The 26744-nt window shown below is 49.0% G+C and overlaps 1 protein-coding gene across 1 annotated transcript; it reads left to right on the top strand.

Moving 5' to 3' along the window:
- The first annotated feature begins 1065 nt into the window (after window positions 1-1065).
- SDC1 (syndecan 1) lies at window positions 1066-26744 on the top strand. The gene is made up of 5 exons (XM_035560146.1): window positions 1066-1408; window positions 21973-22054; window positions 23095-23582; window positions 23803-23932; window positions 24491-26744. The coding sequence occupies exons 1-5, from the start codon at window positions 1352-1354 to the stop codon at window positions 24655-24657; spliced, it is 924 nt and encodes a 307-aa protein (XP_035416039.1). The 5' UTR covers window positions 1066-1351; the 3' UTR covers window positions 24658-26744.

Genomic DNA, 26744 nt, shown 5'->3' on the forward strand with positions numbered 1-26744 from the left:
AATATCCAATTACGTCTATTAGCCTTTGGGCCACAGCTGCGGAAAGGGATCCTCAGTCTGGCAGTGGTCTGCCGTCCCCTTCCAACACCCACCCGAGGGCCCTGAGAGACACCCAGAAGCGCTGACTGCAGCTCTTTTTTGTGTGCCCCCCCCCCCCCCCCCATTCGTCCTAGGACAGCACGGCCCCATGGCCACTAGCTTGGCCGTGTCCCTCCTCCATCCTGGCCACCCCACAGGCACGCGGTGCCCACTGACAGTGCCACCAATGTGCACTCCCAGCAGCAGCAGTATTAGCTTTTAAAAAGTGTTTTTAATTCTTTCCCTTTTTTTGTTTTTTTTTTTTAAGTCTGCACAGTCATTTGCTTGCATTGTTTATAGCCAACACTCCAGCATGTGTTGGCACACACACACAAAGGCAAAAAGAAAAACAACCCGACAACTGAATGGACTGGGAGCAAACAGGAACTGCAGCCCCGGCCGTGCGAGCGGGGTAATAAAACTCGGCCCGTGCTGTATTTTGTGCAGGATTATTGCCTGCTCCGTTTGCACTATCTACAGCGAGACGTGCAAAGAGCGCAGGAGAGCGCTCAAGTTGCTTTTAACTCTGGAGGGCACAGCCAGGCAGGAAGGGGCTTCTTTGAAAGCAGCCCCTTCATGCCGCAGACCCGAAGCAGCATTTTTTTTAAACTCGATTTTACCCCTTTGGAAACCCTGTCCCAGCAGCAGCAGCACGGGCCGATCCCCACTTCTTTTTTGGGAAAAAAAAAAAAAAAAAAAAAAAAAGGAGGGAGGGGGGCTCAATAGCATCGTTCCCACAGCGGGAAGGGAAGGGAGGGCTTTCAAACTTCTTATTTTTAGCCAGGAGGAAGGAAGCTCGACCGGAGCACGGCGGCGGAGGAAATCGGGGAAGGGCGATGCGAGGGGAGCGGCGGCTCCGGGCAGGGGGGGACCGGCGGAGGGCGGCCGGGGGCTGGCGGCGCAGGTAGCGCGGGGGCGGGCAGCGCCGGGCCGGGCCGGGCCGAGCCGGGCCGGGGCAGGGCTGGGGCCGGCGCGGGGAGCCGAGGGGAGGGGAACCGAGGGGAGGCGGAGCCGGCCGGGGGGTGGCCGTAAGGTGAAGGTTGTTGCAGTGGGTTCATTAAAAGACAGAGTTCAACTCCTCGCCGCCGCAGAGAGAGCACGAGAGCGGCTGGGGAAGGGAGGGTGAGAGAAGAGAAGAAGAAAAAAAAAAAAAAAAAAAAAGAGAGAAAAACATTGAAAATTCAAGAGTGAAAGCCGGCAGATTTTTCTAAAGCGTACTCCGAGAGGGGAGCCCGAGAGGAAAGGGCAGTGCCGAGCCCGGCGCGGAGGAAGGATGATCGGCGCGGCGGCCGTGTGGCTGCTGGCGCTCTGCCTGCACGCTGCCCTCCCGGTGAGCCCGGCGGCGGGGGGCTGCGGGGGGCTGCGGGGGCTGGGGAGCTCTGCCTCGTCCGGCCGGGTCGGGGTGGTGGTTTGGGAGGGGATTCAATGGCCTTTTGTGCTGGCGGGAGCCTTAATTCAAAGCAGCCCCGCTGCTGCTGCTGCTCCCGACCTGCCGGCGGCTCCGCCCCGCTGCGAGGCTCCGAGCACGCCGCGGCCACCCGGGGCCCCCCCCGTCCGGTCCTTCGGGGCTGGGGTGAGCCTCGCATCGGGCCCTTTGTGGCTGGGGAGGTCCCTTTGCGGACCCCTTTCTGTCCCGGGCAGCGGGTGGTGGTGCCCCGCTGGGGGTCCGGAGCCTCCTGGGGCCGTCCCCTGCTCCCCTCTGCCCTCCCCGGCTCGGTGTGCTCTTCCTCCCAACTCCGGCGGTCCAGGAGGAGCTCCGTGCCCCGGGGAGCTCGGGGGGAGGAGGCCCTGTGGGGCTGCAGCCTCGGAAAGCCCCGGCTCCCTGCCGCAGCAGCAGCCGCCAGATGTCATCCGCGACTAGAGGAGAGGGTGTCTGGCCCAGCGCTGCCCGACGAGGGTCTGGCCACAGCAGCCTCAGCTCCTTGTGTAGGAGCTCTCCTGGTGGTTTGTGTGGGGTCGGAGCCCTGCTTGGCACCCCCCGGGGGGCACACAGCCACCCTTTCCTTACGCGGTGAAGGGTGCTCGCTCCCCAGGTGCTTGCATGCATCGCTCGGGAGCCTTCAGCCCCGCCAAGCAGCCAAGAGCAAGCAGAACCTGAGGCTTCGTGTGGGCAGGAGCATGGGAATCAAAGCACGCTTCCCCTTTTTTTTTTTTTTAATTTTGTTCAGAAAAGGTATAATTGTTTTGAAACTGGTCTGGAGACGATCTGCAGCGGTAGTTGGATAAGGAGTGGCAGAACAAAGTGCACAGCAGGACCGAGGCTGCTCAAAATACCTGCGGCTTTGGCGTGCCGTCCTGCCTGCGAGCTCTGCCTGTAGATGCGGACATCCAGCCGGCTAGCACACATGGTAGTGAGTAGCTAGTCCGTGAGGTGGCCAAAAACAACAAGCACGTGAGCGTAATCAGCCCTGCCTCGTGGGGAGGGGGCTCTGCTCCTCACTTCTGAATGAGCTTGCTAATGAATAAAGTGGAAAAACTGCAGTTCACTTGCAGCCTCTGCAGCACGTTTGGATAAAATTACCCAGTGATAAATGTTTCTTATTAGAAATGGTAAAGGCATGAAGTGAATGCTCGTCTGGAGTTTTCCTGTGCGTGGGGAGATGGTCTGGCTGATGCTTCAGGTTGAGGGACGTCCTGGTGAGCAACAGAGGAGTCCTCGGGGCTCTCGGTGGTGACTCAGCACTGAGGCTGGTTCCCTCCTGGGGATCACGTGGCCGCCTTCCCATGTCGAAATGTCAGTGACACGGATGAGGCTGCCTTTCCCACCCAGCTGGAGCGATTAGGCTTTAGCATCAAGTGGCTGTGCTCACTGCTGAGCGGAGAAAGCAGAGTGACCTTACAGCAGTCCTTTGCATGTGGCAGGTCACGGCGTTATGGGTGCTGGCATGGGTGTGCTGGGCTCTTGGTGGTCCGGTTATAGGAGGGTGTCCCACTGCCTCTGGCACATCGCTTGACCCTTGGCTATCGCTGCAGGACTTAACTAAGCAGCAGGAACAAGAAAGTGGCCAAGTGATAGCTGTTTTCTTTCTGAGCACTCTTAGGAGCAGGAATAATTGTGGGTTCCTTTCCTTCCTCAAGATAACACTTTGCTACTCAAACATCTCATATGAGATTAAAATTCCTCTTTGAATTGATGGAGGCATTGAATTTCTTGAAGTAAGAAGGCTGATGCATCTTAATGGATTAGCTTGGTTATTGTCCCAAAGAGACACTTTTGTGGGATATAACCCTGCCTCAAAGCCAGGTGAGCATGGAGGAGGACAGCGGACAATCCAGCCTGCACCTTGAGGAGAATGGGGTTTCGATTGTTTCATCTGGTGTGGGTGCGTGCTGGTGGTTAACGCAAGCTTAGCAGGGCAGGCAGAACCTTTTTTCCAAGGGTGATGTCATTGCTATCTGAAGTGCAAGCTAATTAGAAGAAATTAGGTAGCCTGGCTTGCTTATTAAACATATAGGCAGTAGATAAGAAGGAAACACTTTCTTCTGTAGAAGTACCCACAGAACAGCGTCACATTATTTATCAAGTACTGCAAACAGCACTTCTCCTTGTGAGCCTTGCTTGCTGGTGGCTCCCTCTCTGAAAACAGTGAGTCAGCTCTGATGAGAGCAGAGAGCAGTAAGCCACGGTTTGTGCTGGGGAAGGGGGCTCCGCTGCGAGTTTCTAGCCTTTTGTTCCAGGTTTCTGGCAGTTTTAAGTGGCTAGAAGAGCTAACACTTTTAATGGCAGCACTCTGAAGCTTCTGGAAACCAAACAATCCTCTCTAACAACCCGAGACAAGTTGCAGCAAGTGCAAGAAACCTGTAAGCCTTCTAAAATTAAGTGAGTGCACTAACCTGAAATGTAGGCTGCTGTTTTAGCAGCAAAATTGGTCCATTTTAAGTATGTGTTTTGCATTGCTAGTGGGTAGATGTCTCCAGGTGGCCTGTATAGTAGCACCTTGTCCTAACCTTGTTTGATGTGGCTCTTGTGTCTGAGGACCATACTAATGCCTCTGAGAGGGACACTGCACAAATGCACATGTCATCTGGCACCTAGGGAGCTGATAGGAGTAGATAGAGGAGGGAGCTTCCTGGGAGAGAGAAGACATGACCTCTTTCTCCATCCCTGGAGGTGTTCAAGGCCAGGTTGGATGAGGCGCTGGGCAACCTGATCTAGGGGGTGGCATCCCTGCCCATGGTGGGGGTTAGAACTAGATGGTGTTTGGGGTCCCTTCCAACCTGAGCCATTCCATAATTCTTTCCTGAAGAGGTGATGTCAGTGATGAAACTACTTAAGCAATACAGTTTTATCTTAGATCTCCTCTTTATTAACTCAGAGCTCTTAGTGCAGAACTTCAGGACAGCAAGACCCTGATGCACTTGCTGAAATGTAGGATACTTCAAGTGGCACATGGCCCTCGGGACAATGTTCAGGCTGATGTTAAGACACCTCAATGTAGGTGTCTACGTGTGCACTAGGTGCCCAAGCTCTTATTATAGTCACAGCAGTGTAATCAGTCAGCCAAACAGAGTGGTTATCTGACTAGCTCCTGCATGTCTGCTTCAAGGTGAATGGCTCTGTTTGGGCTCGGTTGGCTGGATCTCGTTTTGACCGTAAAGGGAGCACAGACACCTTCACGTTAGCTTCTTAATCTGGGAGCGATGCAGCTGAAAGCGCTGCTCCTATTTGTGAAACTTTCCTGCTAACCCTCTCCATAAACAGATGGTCTAGACCGCCGCTGTTCCTGTGCCAAGAGAGCTAGCAAAGCAGTGGGAAACATCAGCTTTCAGCTAGAACAACAGCTCTCTCCTGTTCTGGTGCAACAGGATCAGTGCCTCCGAACAATAGCCCAGCCTCGCTCTGCTACGGGCTGTGGAAGAAATCAGGGGGTATAGCTGGCTTCCGTATCAGCGCTCTGACGTGAGAAGTGGGAGCAGAAACATACATGCATGCATCTTTTTAGAGGGAGAAGGAACTGTGAGCTTTTGAGGGGGGATTAGAGTATTTTAGTATTTAAAGATGCTGCTTATTTGTGGATTAGAAGTGAGGCACCTTTGTTGCTCACTAGGCTTTGATACAGGCAGTGAATTTGCAAAGAGGAAGCTGTTCTGACCAGCGGTACGAGGAGCTCTGGTATTTCTTACAGGTTCCTTTATCCTCTGAGCTGAGAAGACACTCTAAAGGTCAGGATCACATGCTGTCTCCTTTGGAGCTTGGTGCTGAGCATCAATTTTCTTATCATGTCCCTAAATTACGAGTTGAGTAGCATGCTCCATTTGAACCACTGCTCTGCTAGGCTCTTGGCGTACCACAGAAATGAGCTTTATCTGGCCTGGCTAGAAACCTGGGATAGCGCACTTTCAGCTGTGGAGATGCTAGTGGAGAAGTTCCTGCACTGTGAAGCCTCACCTCAAGGTGAGATAACATTCGGACCTCCTACAAGCAGCCCTTGTGGAGCAACATCTGCTAATGTGGTGGTTTCCCAACCTCGCAGTTTCTCAAGCAGTGCTTGGCTGCAGCTGACGTTCTAGGTCTTGTGGAACCGGCACAGGTCCAACAGAATCTGTTAGCTTGGGCTCCTTGCCACGCCAGGCTGTAATGTTTGTATCGCACCGCTGAGACCAGTCTCACCAGTGAGGCCTGCTTAGCTGGATGGGAACCAGTGTGCTAGTGGGGCTTGGACGAGGCTGGTGATGGAGCTTCCTGTTGAGTCACTGCAGTTCCAACTGAGTCACGGAGATGGTGCAAGTCATGGCGTTCCTGCGAGGTTTCGAGTTCGAAACTCTTTTGGGTTTTGATCAGTTGAAGCTGCTCTTGCTGCTTCATTTGCACATCATACTGCCCTGCTCTCTGGCAGAACTCTCTCTTCTCCACAGCCCTTACTTCTTCAATATTATTCATTTTAATGTCCATTCATTTTGTTTCCTAGCATTCAGGGTCCTTCTGATACCTGAAAGCTCTTCAGGATTGGTGTTGCAGAGTAACTCCTGGCTAAATCGAAGGCAGTGATATAAGATGGGGACATGTCTGCCAAAAATACTCAGGGTATCTTGCCTTTCGTGGTGGCTCTTGCCACCTCCACCCTGTAACTTTACAGCACCGCCTGAGCAGTAACGGCGGTACCTTGTGTGCCACGCAAGCAGAGGCTGGCAGTCCTGGTGCTTGGCTGTAGGCAGTCCCAGGCACACGCTCCTGTCTACCAGCCTTCTGCAAAGTGCAGCTGGTTCGTGGCTCCTTGAGGTGCCCTGGCTCCATCGCCCGTCCGTACACAGCCATAGCTCCAGAGGGGGTTGCTCTTTTGTCTGCCTGTGCCATGCGATGAGGAGCTAGTTGCCTCTTAATTGGAGGGAAACCTGAACTCCGTTCCCGTTGTAAGGAGAGAGCGACAAATGCTTTCTGGGCAGCACTGCAGACCAGGACTGCCCCGTGCTGAACGTAGGAAAACTCTTCTAATTAGTTTCTAATGTCGGTGTCAGTAAACGTGGTCAGCAGCTCCCGTCCAGCCCCTTGCATCTAGGGATTACTAGAAGAGCAGACTGAATATTGAAGCCAGAGGTGGGCAGGGGAGAGTGGAGCCAGTCTGCCATCTGGAGAGCAAGCAGTGATTAGCGTAACAATTTCCAGATGAGAGCTTTTGTGAAGCTCCATGTCATGGCGGTGCTGCTGTGGCTGTGTCGGTACGGAGCTGTTGCATGCTCCCTGGGAGCACACAGGGCTGGCAGCTACAGCGTTGTAGGAAGAGAGGCTCTCTCCTGTCCCAAAACAGGACCTTATTGACGCCTTTTTGTATGCTTCTGAGACCAGTAGAGTGGAGAAATACACACAAAGAGGTCTCCCCTTCTTGTGAGGTTTGTTTACCGGCTCGCAGCAGGGTTTGGAGGCTGTACGCCCTGACCCCAGGACAGGTGATCTGAGAGGCTTGAGTGCCTGCTCTCTGCACAAGCACAGGAGCTCAGGGCAGCCTGTGTCTACCAAAATGTCCTTCAGGGGTAGAAGCATCTCTGCAGGAGACAGGATGTGATATCCCATTGACCAGCTAATAGATATCTTTATTAGTGACAGAGCCCAGACCTTCTTTGGTCAAGAAGTTGGGGGGTAAGAAGAGTAAGAGTCCAAACCAGAGGAACTGCAAAGCTTGCTTGAGTTCGTGTCTGATACAAACAGTAATATAAGTGATATTTTTCACTCTCCTGCTGTGCTCTGTGCTTATGAAACTGTAATAAAGACTCTTGCGCTGGCGGATCTGATGGCCAAATGAGATTTGTCCACCTCACTGGCTCTACCAGGGTGTAAGTGGCACCTACTCGCAGTGGAAAAGTGGTAGCGAGGCTTGCATCGAAACTTGCCTAACAGCCTGCAGCTAGACAGCTTTGACTTCTAAATCTCTTTCTGTCCTAACGGAGGAATCATCTAGATCGTGACTACTTTCCCATCAGCGAACAAAGCGCCTAACAAAAGAGGCTGACTCTGGCATGTCTGGGCAGTGGCAAAGGAGTGCTCTGCTATCGGGCACTTACATCAACTGACTCATGGCCCTGAACAGGAACGCTGCGAGCTTAATCCTCCAGCAGCATCGGCCCCACTCTGAAGCATCTCTAAATAACTTGTAAAAGGTTCCTCAGCAGTCATGGCTGAGAAATGGTGGTGAGCTTCTTGCTACAGAAGCTGGGAGATGTGATCGCAGCCCCAAAGTGCTGAATGTGCCGCGTGCCCCCTGCTCCCCAGCACGCAGCCAAAGGGGGTAAAAAATGACTCTGTATTTACTTGTTCCTGTAAGTTAAATGGGCTGGAAACTGTCCTGTGGCCAACTTAAATTCTGGAGTCCCAGTTGTAAAGCAAACCTTATTTTCTTACCTGTCCCTTAATGCCTGCCCCCTGCTCCGTTCTGCTTCCAGATCGCCTGCCGAGGAGTGTTCCCATACATCATTTGGGGGCATACCAGTTGGCAAGGCTCACGGCTGCCTGGGATCGCTCTAATAATTTGATGGTGTAGATTGTGTTCCAGTGCCCGGGGATGTTCCCTGATGTTGTTTAATTTACTAGTATGGATGTAGCCGGTGGGTCTCTGGCAACAGGCCCAGGATATTATGAAATTGTGAAAACTGCTGTATACAGTAAAAGAAAGTGAAAGCCCTTAATAGGATATCACGGTTCTCTCGGTGAATACTGAACCTTTTGGATGCATCAGAAGGATGAGCAACTACAGCTGCATGAGAAATGCCATGGAATCAATCAACTGAGGGCTGCAGGGTGAATAATACAAAACAGCAAAGCAGTTAGTGTGGTCGTGGTGGTGCTGGTATATGCCAGCGATTCAGCCCGTCCTTGTGGTATTAGCCCACAAGGTTGGTCCTTCAGCACGTTTTGTTCTGCTTTCTTTAGAGGTCTGTTGCATTGACTAGAGTTGGTGGTCACTGAGTAGACCCAGAAGTTTATTCCTGTATGAAATGTCTTCAACTTGGTGATGTTTGAGCAGTGTCTTTAGAATTAGTTTGATCTACTGTTACGTAGCATCTAGCTATTCTGAAGATACTCCTTGCCTGACCTAAGGGATGTTGTGTTAGGACTAACTTGGTACTACAGCACTTTACCTTGTATTGCAGTTTAATGGCTTGTGTTGCTGTTTTAATGATTTGTCTTAACTGGTGGACAGTCCATCAGAGGTGGCATTAGTGATCTCTCTTTCCTCTTCACGATACAGATGTGTAAAATTCAAAGATGTCCAAATCAGGACTTGGCGAGTCTTAGCGGCCCATAAGAGGCAGGAGGAGTCCAGACCCCACAAATGTGGTAGCGTTTCCCCCTAAACTCAAACCTCTTCCAGTGACTGGGTGACTGCCCTGAAGCAAGGCCATGGGGAGGGGAGGAGAACCAGCTGTAGGCCCAGACACGATGGCATGAGGTAGCTGAAGCTGGTAGCTGTTATAGTGAGACTTGGATCAAAGGCAAGCTCTATGATTTGACCCGCCTTGCTCAGGGCTCCCTTCTACAGATGTGGTACTGAGCGGTTTAACTGAGCTACTCTAGATCAGAACGGATTAGTTTAATCTTAACCCACTAGGTGGTTACTCAAAAAAAAGTCTGCTGCTCATTTCTGAAGTGGGTAAATCTTGGTAATTGGAGCGCAATTGCAGCAGCAGGATTTGAAAACTGTTTCTGATGGGAGGATTTCGTTCGATGCTCCAGCTTTGAAATGGTACCTCTACACCCTCATGACTCAGCATGGAAGCACACCAGCCAGCTTCCATAATCTCATTCAGGTGTTGCATAATTTACCTGTAAACGGGGGCAGTAGCAAGCAACTGCTGTCAGACCTTTGACAAGCAGGATTACCAATGCTTCGGTAAACCTGAGCACAGAGAACATGAGAGCCGTCGTGCCGAGAGCTTGAGCTCTGTACCACTTACTATGGGTAGATCACTCGCTGTATGCTCCAGCGGTTGTGGGAGTGCCTATTTCCATGGAGTAGGGAATTCATGCAGGTTGAGCAGTGTTGGAATAGTTGAGTGAGATGTGGTCCAGCCTGTGTCCACAGGCCACACGTCCTGCTGCTGTTTCTTCCAAGGAGGCAAGCAGTCCCTGAAAGGCTTATGTGCTGCTTTCCCTTCAGCGTGGGCACCGGCGCTCAGGAGCTGCTAGGACTGTGTGGAAGGAAGGGGTGAAGCTGAAAGTGCCTCTCGGCATGGAGGAGCAGGGTGTTCCCCACCTGAGATGTGGCTGCTGCATCTGGTAGAGATGTTGGGTCCTTGTGTGCACAGCTCAGCCATGTTCGTGTAACTGCATCTGTTTGGCAGGGATGACTTCTACATTAGAAACCATCTAGACTGAGTCAATGCTATGAGGTGCTGTAGATAAAACAGACCTGATGGCATGCCTCCATGATGTAGGGGAAGATGTAACTTCTTCAGTGTCCACGCTGATTTAATTGAAACTGGAAATAGTGGGGCATAGAAACAAATGCAAGAGTGAACTTAACCGTACAGTGGTAGAGTAAGACCTGCCAAGATGCAGAAATCGCACTGAATTGGATCAAAATGAAATCTAAAGCTGCTTGCATGCTTTTCCTGAGTCCAGCAACTGGCTGCTGATGGAGACTTCACGAGTTCCCTCCAAACAGACTCACATCTGACTGACGTGAGTCCTGCTGAGCAGCGCGAAGTTCCTCAGAACGAGCTAGTGCTTGGCTGTAGCGAGCGTGACCAAACCGAAGGGAGCTGCTGAATGCCAACTGTTGGCTCATTTTGTTGCTCGAGCCTCATTATCTTCTGCAGCTCCCTTGCAAATAGTCACTGCCTCCTGTAGCAGGCTGGTAGATAACAGCAGGAAGGGATCAGGCTGTGGGGTGTGACCGGTCCTGCCATCTGGTGCTCACACATGAGACGGACACGGGGCTGCTGTCTGGGCAAGCCACCGGCTCTTTTTGGGTGCTTTTTTTGGGTACTTCCAGCTCCCCGATCAGTCGGCCCCTCAGTGGGGTGTGCCTGGGGAGGGATGGTGCTGGAACTGAGAAGCTGGGAACAAGATCTTTGTCGAAATACATCACTTAAAGGTAGATGTCTGGCATATGGGTATGGAGAATGCAAATTGGAAAAAAGTTTAACAAGCTTTGGAGGCTTCATCATTTCTTCTTCTGGAGCAAATGCAGAACCTATAAAAGCAGTCAAGAAGGCCCTGGATTGTTGAGTCTCAGGCTGGTTGTCACGGTAAGAAAGACTTGGTGCATGTCCCGTAGGGTCAACTACAGGCAGATCAACTGGAAAGCTGAAGCAGAGTCTGGCAGCAGCTGGCCTTACAGCTGGCAAGTAAATCTGCCCCTGAAGTGTCAGTGGGTAGTAGTTCTTGTTGTCTTGTGCATAGACAGTTGCTATAGGATATATTCAATTTCTATAGGATATATCTATGTGTAAAAATCTTAAGTCTGGGTGGCTCCACTGTAACTTTAATCGGAATATCCTATCAGCATTTTTTTGTTGCAAAGCTAACTATTTGTAGAGCTGAGTAGCCTTATTAAGTTTATCAGCTAACCTTCTTTAGCGAAGACCTTTGGTACCTTTGGCGACCTGTTGTCAGTGTCCCTGCTCGAGCACAGGGGGTTGAGCCAGGTGACTCCCAGAGGTCCCTTCCGATCTCGGTCATTCTCTGGTTCTCCGATACCTGTAGGGTTGTAAGCTCATCTATCCGCTAAGGTTAAAACACCTTGCTAGCTGCTAGGAACCAGAAGAACCGCTAGTAAACCCTTAATTTGGTATACCAGGATTTTTGTCTGAAATTTGGATTTCACTAAACAAGCTTAGTGCTACAAGCGCTTGGCTCAAATTAGAGCCTGAATGTGTGTCACTAATACAGTGAAAAAGCTTCTGTGATCCTTCAGGAAGATCTTACGGCTTTGTCTCCTGGCTCCTTGGCATATCTCGCACTAGGTAATTGCTAGAGTTCAAGGAGGAGAGGGAAACTCCCAGGATTAAGATAAGAACCTGGGTCTTCTCCTAGCCCTGTGCCTAGATACTGAAGGCTGTTGCATTCACTCTTGCCTGATAACAATTCCTGGAGGCCGAAGGTATTGCAGGCTGCATCTTGGCTTCCCTTCCTGAGGTGAAGCAGAGCATCTTCTTCCCTCCCAGAATACTGCGTAGCGTGGTGGTGGGGGCACTTCTGGGAACACATCTGCTCAGGTCAGAGCACTCACGTAGCTCTAGCCTTGCTCATGCTGATCACACGAAGGCTGATATGGGGCTAATATGAAATGGGTTCCACCAGTTGTGTGGCATCTGCCTCCAGGAAGCGAGCTTTCCTGGGACCAGAGGCACGTGTGTGTTTTCCAGGTGCTGCTGAGTAGCATCAGTGACTCAGCATGCCACCAGCCTAACTTGGAGACATGAGATGCTGTGGAGCACACCACACTTTCCTATAGACATGTCTCCAATTTCTGAGCTGGAGCTTCCTGACTGGCTGAAGATGAAAAGATCAAGTTGTGTTCCTGTGGGACCAAGGTATCTCCTGTGTCCTGGCGTTGGTGTGCTGCAGGCTCCCACTCCGTTCTGCAGTGACTGGCCAGAGCAGCAGGAGCACGCAGGTCGGCGTCCTGGTGCATGGCCTCCAGCTGCACACTGACCAGTTTGAGCTCACAGGCCTACTGGAAGAAGACAGCCTCAAACGGGACGATTGGAGACACTTGCTGCTTTACAACCATGGGGCTGGTGAATCAGAGAATGGCTGAGGTTGGAAGGCACCTCTAGAGCTCGGCCTGGTTCAACCCCTGCTCCAGCAGACACCCTGGAGCAGGGTGCCCAGGACCACGTCCAGGCGGCTTCTGAAGATCTCCAGGGAGGAGACTCCACAGCCCCTGGGCAACCTGTGCCTGTGCTTGGTCACCCTCATATAAAGGAAGTGTTTCCTCCTGCTCAGAGGGAACCTCCTGTGTTTCCAGTTTGCGCCCGTCGCCTCTTGTCCTGGCACAGGGCACCACCAAACAGAACCTGGCTCCAGTCTCTTTGCACCCCCCCTTCAGGGACTGATGGACACTGATAAGATCCCCCCAGCCTTCTCTCCTCCAGGCTGAAAAGCTCTCTCAGCCTTTCCTCACAGGAGGCACGCTCCAGTCCCTTGACTGTCTTTGAGGCCCTACACTGGACTCTCTCCAGTATGCCCACGTCTGCCTTGTACTGGGGAGCCCAGAACTAGACACGCTACTCCAGGTGTGGCCTCACCAGTGCAGAGTAGAGGGGCAGGATCACCTCTCCTGACCTGCTGACAATACTTTGCCTGATGCAGCCAAGATGTGGTCCACGGCTGGGTCTGAGGGAAGATCTGCAATGCTAATTGATCTGCTTTATTGGGATTTTTGTTCTGGTGACAGTCCTCACTGCTGACCCTGTAGCACAGGACGAGTGGGTGGCTGGAGATGGGGGGAGGAAAGGAATTCATACCCAGCTGCAAGCCAAGCTGTTTGTGGCAACAGAGGCCAGCACATGGATGGGAACAGGTAGCTGATGACAGGGGCTGGTTTTGCTGGGTCTGCTGTTGAAGACCTAAGGTCAGTGTGTACATACGTGTTGGAGGGCAACACTACAAAGTTCAGCCTCTGTTGAAGTGGCTGTGGCTGCTGCTGACTGGCCTGAGGGGAGTTGCTCAACCCCTGCCTGAACCCCGTAGCAGGGGCTGTGTGCGCCGCAGTCACCGTGCTGGTGAACTGGCCGAGCTGGAGTATGTGGTAGCCAGAGGGCACGTGGCTGTGCTGCTGCAGGGGGGTGAAGGCACATCAGGAACCTTACTTAGCTCCTGTCACTTTTGATTTTTGCATCAGGAGGGTGATGTCTGTCTGCATTGTGGTTACTGGTGTGCATGGGTGGTGAGTTTAGGGCTGCTGAAGTCCTTTACTGGATGGGTTTGTAGTTCATAAAGATGTCCTGTGACCTGCAGGGTACACCCATCTTGTAACCTGTACTTTCTCAGGGTTCCTGGCAGTGGCAGCCCACCACTGGCTTTGCCTGAACTAAGCTAATCTTGGTCTTTGCTTTTCCAAACCAGTAGGTGAACTGGCTGGTGCTGCAAAACTCAGTCTTCCCAGCTGTTTTTTTCTACACTAGAAGCTAAGAAGTGCTGGTGACTTCAAATTGAAGGGTTTTTAGGCAAGCTAGTGTTGTCCAGTCCCAGCTGACACAGCTCAGTGCTCATCTCTCAAACCAGCTGAAATAGTCTGAAAGCAATTCCCCGGGATGAACTGGTGCTGTTGGCTGCCTGGCCTCGTTTTGCTGCACCTACTTGGCACAACTCTTTGAGATTATGCGTTGGCTGTGGCTTTCCTTTGCTATCTGAAGAAATGAATGACTGAACTATCAAGTATGCTAAAGAGCTGCAGCAAAGGCTCTTTAAAGAAAAGCAGTTCTAGCATAAAACCGAACTGACTGCTTCCCATGAGATTAGCTGCAGGGAAGAGAACTCCTCATTAGGCTGCGTCTTCCAACGCAGGCTGCCTTGAACGTGGGAGACAAAAGGTGCCCGGCTCTTACTGGGACTTCTTCAGGCCGTATCCTGACAGCCCACTCCTGTCCACCATCCAGGTGGAAAAGCAGGAGCGCAGGATCTAACTGAGCATCTCCGTATTGCTGAAGGACTCCCGCAACTTTTAGGGGAGCTGGTTAAGAGAGAGAACATGCGGTGTGTTATTGCTGATGCCGTGTGTGGTGTGTGGCCACAAACTTGCTGGCTGTGGAGTCCGTAGCCACGTGGGACTCTGGCTGCCCCAGCATTGCTCAGGGCTGAGCAATGGGCTCAGGGCTGTCTGCTGAAGGACGTGCAATGCCCTCCCTGTCCAGTGCAGAACTGAAGTTGCCCTGGACGTCTCATGAAGCTCAGGTGGCCTGAGACAAAAGCAGTGCTACTACTACTCTGACTGTGGCATCCATCTAACCTTGGCTGCTGTGACTAAGGAGCTGCGTTTAGGAGGTCAGGGAGGACTTAAAAGCACTCTTGTCAGACTTAGGGACCAACTTTATCCGTCATGAACAAACAGACTCGCCAGGAGAGAAGTCTTCCTGCAGCCTCTCTCCTTGCTTTGTGTGTAGACCTACGTGGCCCTTTGAGTCAGCGTCTGCTTTGCATCTAGCCTGCAGTTTGAGGGTGGCGGTGCACATTTCCATAATGCACGTCTGTGGCAGGGTATTTTACTGCCCCCCCTGCCGCAGGGGAGGTGAATGTGTGTCGGCATCCCAGGAACCCGGGCTGTGATTCTGGAGGAGTTGCTTCAGCAGCCCTGGCTGCCGCGCTGCGCCCCTGTGCCAATACAAACACTTGGGCATTCATGCACCGAGCAGGACTGGAGAACTGGTCCTGCTGGAAAATTCTTTGCATGACGGTGTTGGCTTTTTTCTTTTTTTTTTTTTTTCTTTTAACCAGACCAGTTCCCTGATCTGGTTCACCGTGAGACTGCATGAAGAGCTATGTCCAGGGAGCATGAAGCGACATGCTCAGGGGAAGGCGGTGGGGCAAACAGCCTGAAGTGCAGGGTGTGAAAGCCCAGCTGAAGGTGACAGGCCGGTTCCTTTTGACTCTTGGCATGGCGATTGCTGTGTTTCAGCCCTACTTAATTTAAAAAGTTGCCTTGTCACAGTAAGGTGAAAGTGTAATACTGAGGACAGCGGCGTGATAATTTCGGAGTCTCACCTGGTAACTATTGGGACTGTAGCTGTGGTGCACATGGAGTAGCTATGTAGACAGTGCCTCGGTCCCAAGCTGTAATTCTATCACCTACAAAAGGGCAGGCTCTGGGTGCTCTTCTTTGCCACTGCACCTTGCTCAGAGGGTCACAGTATGCTTTTACAGCTGTGGCCATGAAACTTCACAAAAAAAAAAAAAGGTAAATCAAAGTCTAGCAGACAATGGGCAGTTCTTAGAACCAGTTCTGGCCATAGTGGAACAGATCCTAAAAGCTCTCATCCTATTTTGAGTCAGCGTTGGAAGGTGTCTCACTGCCTGCAGAGCCAGTTGCCTGGAGGTGACTGCTCTGTGATGATCGGCTGCTTTGTGCTTCAAAGCAAAGCAGCTGTGGTCACATCCATCTAAGGATCTCTCCCTCAGACATGGTCCTCCTCTCGAGGCACCAGCCAAAAACAGAAGAGGAGGCCAGTAAGAGCTTACTTGGCAATGGTTTTCCAGATACAAACGGAGATCTGATAGAGAAGCAGCCGCATTAACTGGTGTACTCGCCTCTTGCTGCTGTTGCAGTGCTCGCCTCGCAGAGCAAAGGAGCATCCTTCGTGTTCCACTTGGCAACTGCCTGACCTGCGGAAGGAGCCCCCAGGAGCCACGTGCCAGCCTTACTCCAGTTGATATAAGCTGATATGTGAAGTGGTGGGGATGCTGAAGCCTGCTGGGGCACGGCAGAAGCTCTTTGGAGCAAAGGGGAACGACGATACCACCTGAAGTAGGGAGGGCAGGTAGTGGTAGTGCTTTGAACAGCCTTGATCGGAAGGCTAGCTGGGGATTAAAAAATAATCCTGCTGTGCAATCTGTGGGCTGCTCGTGGGACAGTTTGTAGCTGTCTTTCTGCTCTTTGACCTCCGCTGGAAGTCTGCTTCTTTGGCTCTTCTGGAAAGAGAACTACTTCATTAACCTGCAGGGCCACCAAGCAAGCTGTTAGCAGTGGTGCCTCTGCTACTGGCTTCTGGTGGGTCAGACCTGCATGCAAACATCACTGCTGACTTGTCACATAAAAGCATCAGTTCTTTCAGCTACTCCAGGATTTAAGTATGCCTGTTAAAATTGAAGGTGTGCGTGGCTGACAGTGCTAGCAGCCTGTAGCCTGCAGGAGGAGGGGGGATAGGTGAGGAGGCTGGTGGCTCTGCTGTTCTTTTTTCCTAAGAAAAGATTGCTTTTCTTAAGCTGTCTGAAGACCATGGACAGCTGGGACTGGAGCTAATCGTGTGTGGGTTTATTAACTTGAGAATATCAAGGTTTAACAAAGCTAAGATTTCTTTCAGCAGGAGGTTTTGTCTTCCCACACACCAATATAAATATTTTGAGGTTAGGAGCTCTTTACGCTGCTCTGCCTCAGATAGCAGTTCTGTTGGACTAGCTCTGCTCTTCAGTCTATAGAAAAAAATAAACCTTTCCATTTGGCTTCATTTCAGGGCTGTTCCAAATCCTTGTGCAAGTTGTTCATGCTTCAGTGTAATATGTGGTAGGCAAACTAGAAAGCAAATGCTTATCTTATTCATGTAAGTCTCTTTAAACAACATTGCAAGCCATTGGTTTTGCTTCCCCTAAACTTGGAAGAATCCTGCAGGATGCTCAGGGAGGTGATTTGGGTGGGAGAGCTCATTCAGCTGAGTAAGGAGGATTTACCACTTGGAGAAACAAACGTGCAAATTTAACAGCATTATTCAGATAAAGGAGGATTTCAAGTGTTTCTGACACTGCTGTAATAGGCTCATCCCTAACTAGGATTAATAAGAGTGGGATACAAATCATCCTTAATCTAGTTTAGGGCTTGTAGGAGCTTGTGGCAAAGCCCATGTTTTTGCTTAACCTCAAAGAGCAGTTTGAAATAAGCTGCTTCCTTTTACATACACCATGACTTCAAATTAAAGAAATGCGGTTCCCAGTTTGGGCGGGGTGGGATCAATAAACTATAAATCTCCCCTTCAGCGTGAAGCAGTACTTGAGATCTGGGCTCGAGCAGGGGGGGAACTCCACGGCAGCACAAAAAGAGTCGTGTGTCAAGGCTGGGATCAAGACGAACGCTGAAGAATGGTTAGAAATGATGCATTTAAAAAAAAAGTCTGTGTCAGACTTCTGGAGCCAATAATACTGCTAATGAGTTGTGAAAGTCTGGTCCGTTCTTGATTAAATGGAAGATGCCACTGAGCAGCTTTCTGGTTGTCCCAGCAGAACTGAATAACCATTGTTCTGTAACAATGCAGGGCTCAGCAAGAGCAGAACAGTTTCCCGAGGGTTTCCCCCAAACAGGCTGCTTTGTTACTGGGGGAAGGAGGTCCCCACCGCTTACCGGGAACTGGACAGTGCCATCGAAAATGCTGTGAAAATGTTTATGCTTTGCATGATGCAGCCAAGTTTGGCATCACCAAACTGCAAAGGATTTCCCTGGGCTAGGCAAGTATTTCTTATCAATTGTGTAGGGTGCTTAAAAAAAAAAAAAAGGCGTTATGTAAAGCATAAAAAAGCAGCACATTGTAAGTGCAATATCAAAACTGTCAGCTTTTTGACTAGAATATATGGTATGCTATCAGAGATCTGTCCTTAAAGGATCCACAGCCTGAACTTAGCTGTGTTCATCCAATTTCTCTGGAATCAATTATAATGTGAATGGTCCGTAAATAGTCCCAAGGGCCTGGAAATTAAACTGGATGATGATGGAAGTGATTTCTGAAAGCACGTTGACAGTAGCTAAAGTGATACAAAATTGTCAGTAGGGCAATCTCGCTTGAAGCTGGAATTTATTTCCAGCTCTTACACATGATGGCCCAACCTGGAGATTGAATCTGTGTTCTGCACCCCTAATCCTCCTGACTTACCAAAATCTTTCCCATTGGTGAAACTCATCTGCAGCAAAAGGTCATGGAAAAGCCTTGACCATGAGGTTTCTTTATCTAAACCCAAATTAGTTCAATCTCTTCCGATGCTGTCCTGAGTCAGTGTCTTATGTTAACCTTGCCGTGTCTGAAATCCTTCAGCAGCTGATCGTTATAGCAGCCTGACCTTTCGGCAGTGCTCACGGTTTGTGGTGTCACAAGGAAAGGTTACTCACTGCCCTTCCCTCCTGCCGAAGTCTGGGGAGCAAGAAGGGTGGTCTTTATGTAACTGTCCGCTTACATAAATTAGGCAAGTGTTCCTTAATGGAAGTGTAGTGAAACTGGGTGAATGCACAATGGCACAGCACAGCCCTGCAGATGTTTGCACTGTGCCGTGCTTGCCCTTCCTCTCCAAGGGGTACCTAGCTATTCCTGACAAGATACAGAAACCCAACTAGCCTTCCGACAGGTACATGGCAAAGGCTATGGAGAAGCAGGACATGCAGCAGTCTGGGAAGAGGCTGAAAACTCAGGTGTGAGGGGAAGTGGAAGGCTAGGCTTGCTGAACATACTGGGATAAAAAGGAAGGAAGCATGGCATGACTGAGCACCCTCACCCCTTAACACCAAAAGGGGAAGGGGTGCTGGTTCGGTAGTAAAGATCAACATCTGCTGTTTAATTTCCTGACAGTCTGTGATCCTTTCTGCTGTGGTCTGCGGACCATCAAATCTGCACAGGTGTTCTTGGAAATCCTGTATGAGCTACCCCTGAATTCAAATTTGGAGGGAAGTTAATCTTGATCCTAGGTAAAGGAGTGTGGTGTCTGGTCTTAAACTGTGTTTAAGTCTTGTTCTTCAGTTAAAACCTGGAGGGGTTGCTAACAGCTTCAAGGCAGCATCTTTCCATGGGGAGGAAAAACTGAGTGAGAGAACAAAGGGCTGTGCTTGGTGCTGCTGATGGAAGAAAAGAGGGAGAAAAGTGCCCCCCAGGCTCCCCGACCACCCCAGTGGGGCAGTGTCTGAAGTCTGGCTTCACTTGTGAACTTACTGGAAAGGAAGCTCAAGGGAGCAGAATTCGGGAAGCCAAAGTCTTTCCATGTTCTTTGGGCACCAACGGTTCGTGCTCAGATCTCACTGCGCTTCTGATATTGCTCGGGTGAGTCTCTGGCCCTGGACACGAGAAGGAAAGCGTACAGGAAGTACTTACCTGACCTAGTTTCCATGGGTGAGTGCATGAGCACAGTGCAAACAAGCAGGGACAAATCTAAAAATCCAAATCACCTCATGACGTGCAGCTAAACATGCAGGACAATTTCTTCTTAGAAATTACTCTAGAGATATTTTAGAAGCCTAAAGATTTTTTTTTTTCTCCAGTAGAGAAGGCAAGTGACAACCAAAAAAGGCTGCTAAAAAAGGTTTAATAGTTTGGTGATCCACTGCATACTTTTGTCTTCAGAAAAGTCAAGCCTTTTAAACATCTAATGGGCTGGTTAACCACTTTGGAAACTAACTGTTCTATGGAAACGTGTAGAATGGATAAAGTATAAAGGAAGGAAGAGAAAATTGGACAAATCTGGTATCTTTAAAAAAAAAAAAAAAAAAAAAAAGGTAGATACAGCCATATAGGTAATGAAGTTGACAGTGAGAAAGCCAGCAGTGGTATGACCTGTCAGACAAAGCAATGGAGCTAACTCCTTCCTAGGATGAAAATAGAGTCTTGCTCTAGGTGTCGACCCAATAACAAGTGGTGTTGCTCAGGCGTTGGTATTGTTGGTATTGGGACCGGAGCTGTTTGACATCTTTGTTGGTGACATGGACAGTGGGATCGAGGCACCCTCAGCACGTTTGCTGATGACACCAAGATGTGTGGTGTGGTTGATATGCTGGGAAGGGATGCCATCCAGAGGGATCTGGACAGGCCTGAGAGGTGGGCCTGTGTGAGCCTCATGAGGTTCAACAGGGCCAAGTGCAAGGCCCTGCATCTGGGCCAGGGCAATTCCAAGCACAAACACAGGCTGGGTGGAGAATGGACTGAGAGCAGCCCTGAGGAGAAGGACCTGGGGGTGGTGGTTGATGAGAAGCTCAACATGAGCCAACAATGTGTGCTTGCAGCCCACAAAGCCAGCCATATCCTGGGCTGCATCAAAAGCAGTATGGCTGGCAGGGCGAGGGAGGTGATTGTCCTCCTCTGCTCTGCCTTTGTGAGACCCCACCTGGAGCACTGAGCTCAGTTCTGGGGCCCCCAGCACAAGAAGGACGTGAAAGTATTAGAATGAGTCCAGAGGAGGCCATGAGGATGATCAGAGGGCTGGAGCACCTCTCTTATGAAGACAGGCTGAGGGAGTTGGGGTTGTTCAGCCTGAAGAGAAGGCCCCAGGGAGACCTTACAGCGGCCTTCCAGTGCCTAAAGGGGGCTACAGGAAAGCTGGGGAGGGACTCCTTGTCAGGGCGTGGAGTGACTGGACAAGAAGTAATGGCTATAAACTAAAAGAGGGGAGATTTAGATTAGATATTTGTAAGAAATGTTTTATTCTGAGGGCAGCGAGGCACTGGCACGGGTTGCCCAGAGAAGCTGTGGATGCCCCATCCCTGGAGGTGTTCAAGACCAGACTGGATGGGGCTTTGGGCAACCTGGTCTGGTGGGAGGTGTCCCTGCCTAGGGCATGGGGGTTGGAACCAGATGATCTTTAGATGGTCCTTTCCAACCCAAAGTGTTCTGTGATTATATGATTATATTCCTTTTTAAATGACATTACGTTAAGGCAAGCTAGAGAACTACACTGAGCTTGGTGCAAATCTGGCAAGAATGCATGTTCCTCTTTTTACATAATAAAATGAGATTTCGGTCCTGATAAAACCATGATCAGAAACAGACCCCACTTCTGTGATGCAATGCAGTATCTGCTAAACTTGCAGATTGGGCAGTGCTGTAAAGGGGTAGTGAGGGCAATTTGAAGATGGGATAGAAGTCCAAATTCTGGAAAATGGCAAATGTAGTTGGATAGGGAAAGATGAAATTTATAGGAAGCAATCACTCATTGGGTAATGGCAGTCCTGCAGAAATAAACCCACAGCTATACACGAGCTGAGAGTCAAATATGTCCACTGATGTGAACAGTAAGTGGAGCCAGCAAGTAATCACTGCTTTATTTAGTGTTGTCTTCTTTGGATATCCTGAACAGCTTTGAACATTGTGTGTTATGACGAACAGGTGCAGTGGAACAGGGATTTGGCCTCTTGTTTCAGCACTGAAATGGGGCTGCTGGTTATTGTACTCCTTGAAGCTTAAATGTAGGAAGCTGAGGGCTGTATTCTCCTACATGGAAGGCTGGCTTCTGTCTCAGCAGTTGATATGAGTGTTGACATTTATTAAAAGGGAATCTCATTCTACTTCGTTAGATGCCGTGGTTTCGGATATCTGAACACAGATGGGACTGAAAAAGGCAGAGCAGCCGAAGTTTTCTGTTCCTTCTTCCTTTCCCTGCCCTTAGAAGCAATGTGGTAATTCACAGATGAACAGGCTGGTAGATAGCAAAGAAGTGAGCAGTCAAAACTTGCAGCATCATGGTTATGTTGTGGGTGGACTGAGCATCAGCTGCTACTGAGATGCAGCTCTCTGAATGGACTCCTTGCTTTCTTCTTTACCAAAGCAAGTACAGCCTGGAAGCAGCACAGAGAAGGGAGACAGCAAGGCTGACCTTTCTGACATTAATCAGAACTTCTCTTTTGGGAAGAGGGGACAGAGTGAAGAAAGATTCTGTGACAATGCTGTCTGGGCAGAGAAAGTTTGTGTAACCTTCATGAGCCCTTAGAGGAGACTGCACAAGCAGCATGATTAGTTTAAGTTATCTCATCAATAACACACCTTTTCCCTTCCTCTTTAAAGCAAACTACAAATCTGAACCTTCCTCCTGAAGATCTCGATTCATCTGGTGATGACGATGATGGTTTCTCAGGTTCAGGTGCAGGTGAGTTATTAGCACTTGTACTGTCGGTGCTTGATCCTTCCAGAATGTGCCAGCTGAGATCGTGATGAGCATCCTGGCTAAAAGGAGGGGGGAAAAATAATCACACCCCTTTGCCCCAGAATATCAGAGTTGAGAACAGAGCAAGAGCCTAATCTATTCATCTTGTATTGCTTTAGATATTAACAATTAGCAGAAAATGAGTTGTAGGAGACTTGAAAGGGAGCAGAAGCAGGTATGTCATTGCTAATATGAGATACCGCATAAAAATGTTATGAAACCACAGTGATTCTTTACTTGTGGGGCACACAGGCAGTAAGAAGGCTGTTTGGCCTCTCTCACGAGCTAGAAGGAGATACCATTTGAGGGTGTGTAAACCCCTACCTGCCGGCATACATCCAGCACAAATTTTATCTGTCATCAGATGTGCAAGTTCCCATGGGCCGTAAATTTTTTTTAAAACATAATAAAGGGTTTTTAGGGTGGGGAAAAAAGTCTGTCAGAACGATTACTAAATGCATGAGAGACATCTTTGGTGTTCAGTGTTGAACTGAAGTTGAGATCCTACTGCGCAAAGAGCAAAGCTGTTGGAAACTAAACCATGCTTCTGCTTCCTTCCAACCACAGGCTTGATTTTTTTTAAGATGAAATTCTGCATGAATAATACCACCAAATGTGTCAGTGACTAAAGGTGTTGTGTATATGGGTGACTACTCTGAATTGCATAAAAGATACTTGGGGCATAAGAGTCAGAAAACCACCCTGAGCAGCCAGTGTACTGGATAGCAGACATCCTCCTTGTAAGCCTGTCTGCAAACAGACTAGCACTTGTGCCATGGGATAAAGCAACTAGCAAAGTGTTAAACAACACATTGGTCTGTCCTTTCCTTGCTGCGCTGAAAAAGATAAAGAATTGCAAAGTGAACTGCTATTAGTATGAAAATTGGCTGTGCAGGTTAGGCTTCCTCCCTTGGACTAGTGTCCAGAAGGTAACTGTTAATAGGTCTCTGAGCTGGCCAAGGTTAATGTTTTTTGGTTTGCAGGTCCCCTGACTGACCCGTCTCTCACCTGGAGAATCCCAGCAGAGCCAACTAACTCTTCGTTACCAGCAACACCAGTGGATTTCAATGAACAGCTGTTTCCCAGAACTGAGAGCCGAACTGAAAAGGAAGTTACAGCTCCCCCTGCAACTAGTAATGTGGTGACAGTGGAGCCAGTTGTAGCTGTGAAGGATGAAGTACCCATCCTGGGCTCACCTGATGAGAAACCAACAAACGATCTCGTTACAACAGCGAGAAGCCCCACTACTCACTTTCCTTCGGTGCTTCATGTAATTCCTTCAGAAGCCTCAGACACGGTCCATGAGCTTGAACCTAAAGCCCCTGGCTCTGACACGCCAGACACTATAAACATACTTCAGACTGACTCCACCATCCATCAGGAGGGAGGCATCACTGCTGCCCCCACGACAGCTCCAGAGGATGTAGCTCCTACACATGAGGAGGCTTCTGAAGATGGCTCCGGAGACCCGGTGAGGACTAGTAGCTTTGACACACTTTTCAGGGAGATGGCTCTAGTAACTTTGTAGTAACTTTGGTTTGCAGAAGGGGTGGTAATTTGTTAAAACCAATGATCAGTTTAATATGTTATATTGGTGGAGGGCTTTAGATGAGAAAAAACAAAGCTGTGGAAAGTCTCCAGTAACAGCCATGATGAGAAACATGAATAACCTGCCCTGTGTGTCCCAACAGGGAGACTTCATCTTGATTAAAGATGAGGATTTGGTCCCCACCCAGAACTCTGAAGTGCCGGCTGACTCTGGGAGGAATGCCAAAGCAGCAGGAGCCTCAGGAATTATGGACAGGAAAGAAGTTCTTGGAGGTACCTGATATTCTGGATTTCTAGTTGGTAAAAGTAGACTCCTGTAGGAGTCTCCCAGGCAGCAGAAGCTGCAGTTCTGCAAGTACATCTTGGAGCATGAAAGTGAAACTTTTACATTAGAGCTTTCTGAAATGAAGGGGGTGATCTATGGTTTTGTGTTGCTGAAACCTTAATGGGGCAAATTTTATTCTGATAATAGCAAAGAAGACACTGCTAGTTATCCGAAATTTTAGGTTAAAATCTATTCCTTCACTCAAAAATTAGTGTAAAACTGCTCTAATGCTGCCTGGGTCAAGAGTTGAACAACACTGCCTTGCTCCATTCATTGGGCGTTGCAGCACGGCCCAGTGGGAGATCTATTTCTGTAGATTTACGTGCGGATGAGTAGGCTCTTGGTAATGGAAGGATGACTGGTTTTGGGGGGGCAAAAGGACAAAGTCATTTCTGGAAACCATGAATTGAGGGATCATGCTTTAAGGAACAACCTGGAAGCATACGATCAGACTGACATTATCTGGCATGGCGCTGAGAGTAATTTGTGTTTTCTCCCCCTTTCAGGTGTTATTGCCGGAGGACTAGTAGGCTTGGTGTTTGCAGTGTTTCTAGTTGCATTTATGCTGTACAGAATGAAGAAAAAAGACGAAGGAAGCTATTCACTGGACGAACCAAAACAGTCTAACGGAGGATACCAAAAACCACACAAACAAGAAGAATTCTATGCATAAACTCTGATCTTCAGGACACTTCTTATTCCATCTTTCTTGGACTCTTCTCTCCCTGCACATGGACCTCCTAGTGCGCTTTGCATTAAATTTAAGCCATATGATCATTGGGTTATTTGCCCTTACCACCTTGCCATTGGAAATTCTTGTAACTACAAAGTAGATCTGGATTCGCTGAACATTCCCTGCTTTCTTGCACAACTTTTTTTTTTTTTTTTTAACAGAAGTGGGACTGCAAGTTCCTAAACTCGCTTTGGTTTATCTAAAGACTGCTGGGGCAGGCGGTGGGGAGAAGATAAGGGAGCACTGTATGTACAAACCTCTTGATATTTAGGGAAAAGGATGGCAAGAATAAACAATTAACAGTGCTCAAATTCTGTATAGCAGGGATCCTTCCTATTTAACTCATAGATGTGTTTTAAGTGTAACAAATGGCTGCGCTGAGCAGAAGTTTGGTACACTGCAATACTCGATCTCTTTCTAGCTGCCGTATTTGGAGCACTTAATGCCTGTGAAACATCATGCTGACCATGACTCCTAGTGAAAGGAGGTGTGAGGGGCAAGGTGAGCAAATGACTGTCACGTGGTTTAAAATAACTTATATTTTGGAAAAGATCACATAACATTATCCCGCACTCTGAACCAGCTCCTAAGCAGCTGGTGCATGTAGTAATACAAAACCCCCAAAACTAAGTAGAGACTTCACGTTACCAGTAGCATTGGTCTATCCCACTACCAGTGCTCTTGATCCTTCTAGGCTTAGGCAAGAAGTGGATTTTTCTAAGCATTCTCATCTCAGACATTCCCTCTTAGGTGCTGAATCTAGGGTTGGCTGTTGAGCTGTAAATACTGACCCCATGCTACTGTGGAGTCGCCAGGTGGCTGATAGCACATCGTAGCACCTACCTCTCTGTGCCCTGTTCACGGTGGTTGTCTCAGAACGTGGTCAATGCTACGACCTCGGCACGCAGGGGTGGAAGGTAGAAAGCAGCATATCATAACTTCACAGCTAAGGAGTAGAGAAACATAGCATCTGACCCAACTCTGAGGAAGGCTAAGTGCAGATGGCCTTAAATATATACAAGAGTTGATGTGCTTGACTCTCATGATTTCGGAACGCCTCTCTTCAGAAGCTGTTCCTGCACTTTGGAGAGAAGCGACTCTAGGGATGACAGACTAGCAAGGGCTGAGAAGCACCTCCCGAGGAAAGTCTGGATGCCTGAAGCTGTTGGTGGTCAATGTGTTGCCAGATACAAGACACCGAAGCCTCATTGAGGGTTTGGAGTTCTCCAGGGTACATCAAAACTGAGTGAGAAGAGAAGCGTGGTGTTCTGCACAAGTGTTACTTCTGCTCTGCCTTCAGCTAGCTTCTTGCAAGTTCAGTTCCTCATCACTCAGCGCAGAAGGCATGGGGGGTGGAGGAGTGTTTACGACTGATGTAAATACTTGTGCTGTTGAGCCAGAGGGAATGATTGGAGAATATTGGAGAATATTGCAACAGTTGGTACAAATGTTGCAGGTTAACAGTAAAACTTAAAAACCTGTGTAATTTAAATGAAGTATAAAACACTCCTGAGCTGCTACGCAGCTAAAATTGGTGCCTTCTCTACAAACCCAAGAAAAAAACAATTTTTGATTCAAAACTCTTCTTGATGCACAAGAAAAGCTTGTGCATATATGTAGCTGGCTGTTTTTAAGTAAAGCTGCAAAGTCCATTATGTCTTTTTTTTTTTTTTACTGAATGAATTTTTATAGGTTAATGCAACAACCGGATGGTGTTAATTTCAGCTGTAATTCTTTGCTTTGTATAGGAATGTAGAAATGTTGTTTGATAGGTTTATCTATGAAAAGAGTCTTGTAAAGCACAGGAAGATAAAGTGATAAACTTCAGTTGTACCTCACAACCTTGCTAGGGGGAAAGGAAAGACTGTATATTTTGGTAGTCTAAACTGACAGTTTGTGAAACAAACATGACATTCTGTGTTATTTAAGTGGTACAAATGAGATATGGGTTCTAACAAAAGATGCAACATTTGGTTATCTGTATGCCCTGTAAAGGTATACTGCAATAAATGGCATTTTGGCAAGAA

Source organism: Cygnus atratus, chromosome 3 (assembly GCF_013377495.2).
Source record: "Cygnus atratus isolate AKBS03 ecotype Queensland, Australia chromosome 3, CAtr_DNAZoo_HiC_assembly, whole genome shotgun sequence".
In the NCBI taxonomy this organism is placed as follows: Eukaryota; Metazoa; Chordata; class Aves; order Anseriformes; family Anatidae; genus Cygnus; species Cygnus atratus.